At 49.6% G+C, this 9,515-nt stretch overlaps 1 protein-coding gene across 1 annotated transcript; it reads right to left on the bottom strand.

Moving 5' to 3' along the window:
- Positions 1–17: 17 nt before the first annotated feature.
- Positions 18–5,321, bottom strand: SNN (stannin). The gene is made up of 2 exons (XM_031606854.2): positions 5,170–5,321; positions 18–1,991 (listed from the first exon to the last, which is right to left on the bottom strand). The coding sequence occupies exon 2, from the start codon at positions 1,917–1,919 to the stop codon at positions 1,656–1,658; it is 264 nt and encodes an 87-aa protein (XP_031462714.1). The 5' UTR covers positions 1,920–1,991; positions 5,170–5,321; the 3' UTR covers positions 18–1,655.
- Positions 5,322–9,515: the final 4,194 nt, after the last annotated feature.

Below are 9,515 nucleotides of genomic sequence, written 5' to 3'. Positions count from 1 at the left end.
GAAGCAACTGCAGGAGCTTTTCCCTACTGCCAGTATTCTTTTCTGCTTCAAATTCTAGCCTTCAATGAAAGAAGCCAAAGCACTAAAAATACAATACAACATCTTATTCTGGAAGGAAGGGACAAGACTTTATTAACTATGACAATGCCATTATTGTCTTGCTAAGCCAGTGTTACTTAGTTATTTCATATGTACAGGAACAAGCAGCAATAATCACTTCCTGGTCAGCTAAAAAAAAAAGTTGGATTTGATTATTTGTAGTATATTTCAAGAAACAAATTGTTACAGTAAATTTTTATCCTAGACAGTTAAGTGTTTGAAATTGAAATTAGGCACAAAGATGCTTGAGAGAGCCTAATAGTTCTAGGGTAGGCAAACAGGCCTTGGTTGCTTAACTTTGTCCCTTTCCCAAGTATTTGAGGTCTAGAACCCCCTATTTGACACATCTTGTTGCAGTCTCAGTAGCTGAACTATAGTATAGAGCAGAAAATAAAAAATACTTTCAGTTGCTAGCTTGAAGGCTGCAAACAAACCAGAAGTCTTTCTCTCTGTCAACATTATTTCTCATAGAAGAGACTGAAATGTATCTTGAGTTAAACCGAGAGTCATTTACAAGATACATGAACTGAATTCTATAGCTGACTGTCTTAGTCTGGAATGCCTTTTTACAACAGGCTATTAATACCTTGATTACATATACCCAAGCTGCTAATTACACAAGGTCCTAGGAAAAATCCGTTAGTTGCATTTATGCTAGTTCTAATAGGTAAAAACTTCTGCAGTTTCAGCATGCAGATACACAGAAGAGAAAAAGCCTGCTCTACTGCCACTTCACACTGCTGGAAACCTTCTGGACCACCCCAAGGGTTTGGTGACCATCATTAGTTCCCAGGGCAGAATCCATCAAAATGGCAGTTTCCTTGCAGTTGCTATGTGCTTAGCAAAATCTGCTCTAGCAGCCAAATGCTTAACCAATGCCTAGCTGCAACTAAAGGAAGTTATTTCCCTTTGTGAAGCTCCTATGTTTCTTCCCTCAGCATATTATTGTAGGGTTACACCTTTTTAGAGAAAGTATTCTACACCAGCCCAGTAAGCCGGTGCAGTTTTGAACTTTTGGCTGTGCACTCAGAAGTTAATAGCAGAAGCAAGCTTTAACCACACATATGATTTGAAAATCGGGATTCCCATCTACAGCTGTGGTCCAGGTGTCCCCTTGTGTTATGTACAGTTGCATCATGCTATTCTCATATGCTGTGAATGCAAAGCATTCTGGCAGGCTATTTACAGTTCACAGTTGTAAAGTAGTTCACATTACAGTAGTAGTTCCGTCAAAATAGGCTCAGCTGAACATTCAAGTAACAAAACAATGCTGTTAGTCTCTTTGCAGCACCAAGATATCTTTGTATCCATTGCCAGCAATGGACTTTATGCCAGACGAGTCAGCTCCTGTGTCCTGTGAGTCCTTCTCCTGTGGAGGAATTAGGATCTACAGTTGATGCAGAGAGCAACTTCTTTGTGTGTGCAGTTGCAGACAATGCTTAAAAGTCTCATTGAGGTGTTTTCTGGTGCGTAGTGTGCATGTGAACAAGTCCTTCACAGCTTGGGGATTCTGCTGGTTACACACATCATAACCACAGTCCATGTGTCGCTCCAAGTTAGCTATGTACGTCTGTGCCATTTGGAGTTAGCTTAGCTTTCCTCTCTACGCAGGGTCCTTTAGCAGAGTACTGCACCAGAAGGAAGGGCTCTTTGGTTTCGCCTTCGCCCACGATGCTTTCTTCATCTTCAGACTGGCTGATCCTCTGCAGCCGCAGGTAACACCAGCAGCCCAGAATCAAGGCACCAAGAGCTGCGATAGCAATCAAAATAACAATAACAGTCACCACTCCTGTGGTGGGGCTGTGATCCATAATAGACATGGTTAGTATTTCAGATTGTCCAGCTTAAAGACTTCTGTCTGCACTGTCAGGCTTCACTGTATTTTCAGATTCCTGCAGGGGAAAAAATAGACATTTAATGAGGCTGTGCTGTTTCGCTATATTCAGAAACATTTATGGTTGGTGTCCTCTTTGTGACTCACACAAGTCTCCTGCACGAGAAGCTTGAAGTGCTGAATGTGCCCATATTCATTTTAAGGTATTTCTTCACAAATCTAACACCTGTAGACCTGATATACATTATCTTCCTTATGCTGTATGGCTTCCAGGATTGGTAACACTTGCAAACAGAACTGTAACATTAACAGTTTACTGGAAGCCCATCTGTAACATTGATCTGCTGAGAAGGCTTGACTACATGGTGATTAATTGGTTGTTCACTGAACTGAAAAAACATAATGCTTCTCATGCATTTTTCATAAGAAGCAGGTGAAGCCAGAGTTATTGAAACTCCAATAAAACATTAAGGGGAAGATTATTATTACAAGCTTCTGCTCTTCCCTTAGTGGCTTGCAAACAGTAGAAGCAAGGTAGGGTTTAGACTGGTTATGTTCCCAGCCCTGGAAGCCAGTGCAGCCAGCAGCTTGCTGTTGAATCGTGCCAGGTATGCAAGAAGTCTGGCAGACCCAGTTTTCCCCAATTAAAAACAAACGGAATAAAAGTTAAGTGTACCACATGCCATCAGCAGCAGAGCTGCGTGCCCACCACAGCCAGACAGCTGTACGATTTGTCATCTTTGTTTTGCAATCTTATGAACTCTGCTTATTCAATACAGGATGAACAGCTGAGGGTGACTCAGGATGGCTCTTATGGAGTTCATTTTCACCAACTAACCAGAAGAGCTCCCTTATACAACAGAGGTGTCAATAGTTGAAGATAAGAACAGAAGCTTGCAGGACTTGTCCTTGAGGTTCTCCTGTGCTTTGATGTGGCAAAGTACAAGGTGTCATGAGGTCGAAAACTAGGACCTACAGGATGCATAATACCAATTCAACTTCATTAAGCAACTCATAGCCCAATCCAGTGTACATGACCACTGACAAACCCCTCTGAAAGTTTTTCCTTTGCCAGATCTACAAACCTGCACTTCTCAAGTTGCCTGCTTTTTGAAGTTTCATCAGAAGACTCAGATCTTCTGAATATTTTCGGCTCTGGAACAGGTAGGGGCACAGCTTATTACCCAGCAAGTTTCCTTTCTCTATGCATAGATCTGGAGTCTGATCGCCCATTAATACCGCCAGGAAAATCAGGTTGCATCACGCAGCTCACTCCAGCTTCTGCCCAGGAAATCTCTGCTACTTTTGCACCACGCTATAGTTAATGCAGGAGTTATAGGAGAAAACTAGCCTACATGCCTTTGGAAAAATGACTGCATGGACATCCATCTTTTAAGAAAGTAACAGATAAAATTCAAGGTCATTTTCCTCAAATCACTTCAACTCTCAGAAGATGTAGTAGCAGTCATTCTTTCTTCATGCATATCCTCTTCTTTTTCATGCTCGAGGAGATGGGCACCACCATCCTTCCTAAGCCAGCTGTTAAGCCCCTGCACAGCTCTACAACAGCACAGGCTGCCTGGTGAAAGGGACCGAGCAGGATGGCAGCAGCAGTATTTTATCAGCTGGCTGCTTTGTTTCAAACAAATGCAACATTCGAGCACAAACTTCAGTGTCACCATCAAGTCTTGCTGCTGTTTCTTGGGCTTTTAGGTGAACAGCTACAGCTTTCCTGTTAAAAGCTATTAATTCTGTCTGCGGGGTGGCACACGCACACTGACTACACCAGTAATAATCTCCAGAGAGCCCTTTGGTGTCTGTGCTGTGTTCTAGATGCAGAACTCCAGCCTCACTCTCCACCAGCAATTGATTGAAATCTGCATTGTCTTCGGAGTCCATTTCTCATCTGGAGGAATGCTGCATTCTGGAGATCCCCTTAAACTGATCCCATAGCAGATTACAACCAGCCTTCTGACTCCCTTTGTTGAAGCCTACCCAAGCCGATAAGCCCACACGCATACCAGGAGCAGCACTGACTTCATCTGTCACTTTTACTGTAAGCGATTAGAAGTTATAGATCGCCAGTCTTCAAAAGAATTGCCAGCAACTCCTTGTGTGCTTGTGTGTACTTGGTGGTGCTGGAGCTGTTTCTCTTCCATCCTACTTACTGTAAGACACATCTAAGTACATTTACTCATTAGTAAGATACATCAGATTAACCGCTGGGAATTGCAAGTAGCCTGCCTTGGTTCTTACAGCATTCTTAGCAATCAAGCAGTGAAAACAGCAGTGCTAAGCCATTGCTCCAGAAATAATGGCTTTTTCCTGCCCAGTGCCAGCTTCTGCTCCCAGCTTCGTTTGGGAAGCGTTATGAACCCATTCAGCAGCACCGGACCCAGAAGTGACGCCTCACAGCAGCGCGCAGCTTCCACGGGAGGCGTGACGCTGCCTGGCATCTAACCAAGAGCCGCCTGAAAGCTCTGGGCTGCAGTTTACGCTTCGCAGAAGAGATGGAGAGCGGGGCAGTGCCGCGGGGCTCCGGCCGCAGGCGCGACACCTCAGCGCGTAGCAGCTGAGCGCGGCAGCGGGGTGCTGTGCGTGCTGCAGCCGCCCGCCACGGGGAGCGAACCGCCGCGCACAGCTGGACGCGGCCCTGGGCTACCGGGCAGTGCCGGCTCGGGAGGCGCTCCGCGGCACGGCGGTGCGGCCCCACGGACACGGAGCGGGGCCGGAGCCCGCAGCGTGCCGCCGCTCGGTTCCCACTGCGTTACAAAATTCATAACAGCGCTAAGTCTGCCGATTAAGCCTCATTACGCAGGCATTCGAGGTAGCTCTTCAGACCCTCGCCGGTCTTCTGAGGGCTCCGTCCAGGCCCGCGGCCCTCCCGCTCCTCGCATCGCACGCCTCCCGGCGCCGCTCCGGCTGCGGCCCCGCTGGGCGCGAAGCGCTGCCCCTTCCCCGGCCGCCCCGCAGCCGCACAGCCGGCAGGGCAGGCCGGCAGCCCGCAGCGCGCAGCCCGGGTCCGGCGGTGCCGCGGAGAGCGGCGGGCCGCCCCCAGCCGGCTGCGCCCGGACACAAAGAGCGGCTCGGCAGCGCCCAGGAGGGCCGGGAACGGCCCCGGCGAGGGGCGGAGCCCGCACGTCTCGCCTGCCGCCGCCGCGGGGCTTCGCCCACCGCCCCCACGGCCCGGGCCCCGCCGCGACCGCCTGCCCGCCCCGGCCGAGCCCGGCGCTCACCGTCCGTCGCAGCTCCGCCGCACCGCACCGCACCGCACCGCGCCGCACCGCACCGCACCGCGCCGCACCGCCCGCTCCGACGCCACCCCGGGCGCGACGGCCGCCTCGCAGCGGGGCCGGGCGGTGCCACGCGGCGGCCAATCCGCACTCAGCGCTCGCGGCCCGGCGGCAGCGGCTGACGGTATGGGCGGCGCTGCGCTGCGCGGGGAGAGGGCCGTCCTGCCCGGTGCTCCGCCCGCAGCCTTCGGTCCCTTCCGGAGCCTCCGCCGTGCTGCCCGGCGTTATTGCCGCTCCGTGCCGAGGTGCGGCCCCAGCAGAGGCGTCTCCTCGTCCCCTCGTCGCCCCGCAGCGCTGTGCTCGGCTTCTGCTGGGAGCGCTGCGGCGCACCGCGAGGGCTCCGGGACAGCCCTGCCTGCGCTCCCGCCCCGCGGTCCCGAGCTCAGGGTCTCCTGATGGTTCCGCTGGTGCCGGCTGTTACCGGCGGAGGAGAGCAGAGCCGGCCCCCGCTTGTCAGGCTCAATTACAGGAGGGGGGGAAGGGACTGCGGCAATGTTCCGGGCCCGGCCGTTGCCGTGCCGTGCAGCTCACGCTGCTCCTCACTCGGGAGCTGCCCGGGGCGGCGGGCGGTGATGCTCAGAGCTCATCGCGCTGAGGCCCCCGTTGCAGCAGAGATGCAGCTGTATAGCATTCACCTGTCCAAGTGATTCCAGTATTTGCTCATCCAGAACGGTTTGGCTGTCAGCCTCTTCCGTTTTCATCCTCTCTGCTTTGTTTTCACGCATCGATTTGTTTCTGCTCTCACAGCCCTTGCAGTTCTCTGGGCCACCACAGACTCCCCTGGGGAAGTTCTAAGCAGTGCTAGAATGTTTTATACAAAAACCACAAGAGAATTACCTGAGTTTAAAAAAAAGCAACCCCAAGCTGCAGATACATTTTTCTACTTTCTAAATTTACACGTCAAAAAGAAGGCTGAGTTCTCTGTTTCAGGGAAAGGGGCCAGCAGAGCACGTTGGTGTGTCCAGCAGCAGGGCGGTGCAGGCACCGACTGTCAGATCCTACATCTGCTGAGAGGCTGCCTGTCCCTGCGCACCAGCATGGGGCCTCTATGGCTGCCTGTGTTCTACTGAGCTGTGCTTCTCTCAGCACCTGAAAGTACCGACAACCCAATTGTAAAGTAGTCCTGCTGTGTACGTACAACTCACGTTAGTAAGAGAGCAGAATTGTCTGTAGGCAGTTTTGGAGCTATGCACAGGTACATAACCCGTCCTGCAGACTGCAACTGAAGCTCTTCTCTCTTACATTTACCTTTACCACTATCAGTGTGTTCAAACAAGTGAAAGGTCTCCGTAGATGTTGTAGGGGAATTGCTAAGTCACTGCCCTAAGCAATGATTGAGCACCTGAGGAAGGGACACAGCCAGCCCTGGGAGCACAGGTGGCAGCAATTCCAAAAACCTGGCTCCAGCCCTCCCTACCCTCATTAAAGGGCTGGCTGCTATGAGGGAAAGGTTTCCACCTGGAGAGCCCTCCTTGTGGAGTATTTAGTGAGCTCCAGGCCTTGGGCCAGGTAAGCAAATCTTTCTTGAACTGGGTGGTGACTAGCAGCCTTTTTTGGTAAGTCAGAGCTGGTTCTCTGCTATCACCTTTCCTGACAGAGGTCTGCAGGTTGGTGGCTCTCTTTCTGATTGTTTGCCCTCCTGTCTGGTCTTCCTGGCGCGTTTTGATGAAACAGCATAGGAATAGCTATTTGCTCCATGTGTCTTGTGAGATCAGCTGAAATAGAGCTAGAAATTCATGGTGAGATTACTTAGGAGCTTGTTTGCATTCTTACGGGGTTTCATCAGCTTGGTTCTGCTTCCTGCACCAAGTGCTTCCCAGACCATAATAAGCATGCTGTACACATCTCAGTGCACCAGTCCTGTGTGCTCACTGTGACACACTGCCTTGCAGTGGGACATCCCTCCAGCAGAAGCCCAGTGTGATCCTTCCCCACTGTGCCAAGAGAATAGCAACCTTCATTACCTCAGCCTTCGTGCCTGCTTACTTTGCTGTGCTTTGAATGTTTGGAGTCCTCTTGAAAATGAATTCCTCTGAAGGGTTCAGAATGGAAGTGCTGCTCATTCTGAAGCACGCCGTGCAGCTGATCCCTGCAAACAGAAACCCAGTGACAATATTTGCTGCTGTGCTTAGTGATTGGAGCTGCCAGGTGGTAGTTAAGCCTTCCTCTTAGCTGGTCCTGGCAGCAGTACTGACAGTCTGCTCATACTGCAAAATAGAGTTAATGGTTAATTTTAGGTAGAATTGGGCTTAGGCAAAAGTCAGAGGGTAACCTTTCTGAAGACAAGGAAAAAGAGTTGCCCTTTGCTATGGCTTTGGGACTAAGGTGATGGCAACTGTGCAGGCAGTAACTGGGAGTCTTGGGATGGATCTGATTTGCCCCAGGGGATGCAGCTGCTTTGCAGTGTGTGCTGCCATCAGGAAGGCCAGAATGTACAAAGTGTGAAATGGTGAGCAGGGGATCTTTGCTAGAAAATACGTAAAGTTTTGGGTGTCTCCTTCTCTGGGGAGAGAGGTGGGGGTGAAGGGAGAGGGGAAACAACATCTTCAGCTGTTACAAAGTCAGGGTGATGATGTTTATTTCTGGGCTCAAAGGCGTGACCTCTGAAAACATGCAAGTCAACCAAGAGAAGCAGAGCTGCGCTGGCACTGAGCTCACAGCACAGCGGTGCTGGAACAGTGCAATCCTTCCCTGGGCCTGAAATAGAAGTGGAAGTAGGTCACTTCTCTTCGTTAGGGTGGATATGAGCTCACGTGTTTATCCAATCAAATGAGCCTCCTATTAAATATTTCCTGACAATAGGGCCCATGTGGGGTTTGTTCACATCTAACTGTCAGAAAAAGATCTGCTGTGTAGGTGTGGCCATTGGTGAGGAAGCCTGGCTGCAGCTGCCCTGCCGTGTGCTCAGTGCGATGCAGGCTGTCTGCGTGTGGTAATGCAGCAGTTGGCAGCATGCAAAGTGCCCTGGAAAATGCACTGCTTGTTGGTTCCTGGTTTTCCTTCTGTGTGTTAAGACTGCCTTCCATGGAAGCGCTGCCTTCGTAGCGCCGTAAGGAGATGCGCCGCGTGACTGCGGAATTCCAGTTATTCTGAGCTCCAAAATGCACTGCTTCATAATGGCCATCAGCTCTCAGTAATGTGGTATTGATCAGCTCTCTGTTGTTGTAGTTGTGCCTGCGGGAAGCAAAAAAGTATGCTTAGAGGGGGGAAGGAACACTTAGGAATAATTGCGAAGGTAATAGTTCAGTCCTAAGTGGAATAGATTTGTTTGTTAAATTTTCCCCTTTGGAATACATCACTGTGTTTGTTTTTAAGCCAATTAAATTTCTGTTTTGTTAGACTGCTTGGAGGGAGGATGGAACCAGATTGGGCTCAGAATCCAATATTTATTGAGCTGTGTTCTAATGTGCTTTTTGGTTGTGTTCCACCTCCCCTGTACGGACAGTAGGTCAAACTGTAGCAGCTCTGCTAACACAGATATTGTGTTACATGGAGCTTCGTGCACTTCAATCAATGTGGAAGACTTAATTAAACCACTCTGTAATGACTCACTGGCCTTTGGAAATTCATATCATATCAAAGATAAGCTAGTAATACAAAATGCATGTTTTAAACATTCTGGTGGTCTTTCTGTCAAGAAAATATTTTTGGATGATATATTTTAGGTGATACATTAATTACTTTGCCTTTTTGAAGAAACCTTTTCTCAAGGCTCAGCTGCCTTTCCTCTTTTCTCTGTGGTCCATACAGTGTTTAACTCCAAGTGTAGCTGCTTGCACAGAGAAGTCCAGACCCTGGGGATCTGGGTTACATCTACAACCCTGTAAATGCCAGAACTGGAAGTACGTGGTTCCCAGCTCTTAGATGTACCCCTGCTGGCATTTTATCCATCTGTTTTAAAGATTTATTTTGCCTGGATCAGCTCCAAACAAAACCTTGGATTTGCAGCAGCATATGATGCTACTATTTTCACATAAAAATGGTTCACCTGCATTTTAGGGAGCAGATATACCTAGTCTGAATATTTAATATTATCTATTTGGAAGGAGCACCCTCTGTTTTGATGTACTACAGCTGCCCAACCTTTTGTAAAGTATAGCTCTCGATCATTCAGGTCAGATCAGAACCACAAATAATGTCAGCCTGGACAAGGGGAAGGAGCAGATCTGAAATGATGTTAACCAGCCTGTGACTGGAGGCACTCATTGCTACATTCAGGCTTACTGGAGGGGAGAGGAGAGGGAGCCAGGCGATGTCTGCTGCAGGTGTGCTCCTTTGGGCATGGGAGG

This window comes from Phasianus colchicus, chromosome 16 (genome assembly GCF_987193195.1).
Source record: "Phasianus colchicus chromosome 16, bPhaCol1.hap1.1, whole genome shotgun sequence".
Lineage (NCBI taxonomy): Eukaryota > Metazoa > Chordata > Aves > Galliformes > Phasianidae > Phasianus > Phasianus colchicus.
The sequence above is the reverse complement of the archived record's forward strand: the minus strand, read 5'-3'. Positions and strand labels throughout refer to the sequence as shown.

What these genes read in the sequence shown, in the direction of transcription:
- SNN (XM_031606854.2), bottom strand. Translation starts at nt 1,919, where the DNA reads ATGTCTATTATGGATCACAGCCCCACCACAGGAGTGGTGACTGTTATT.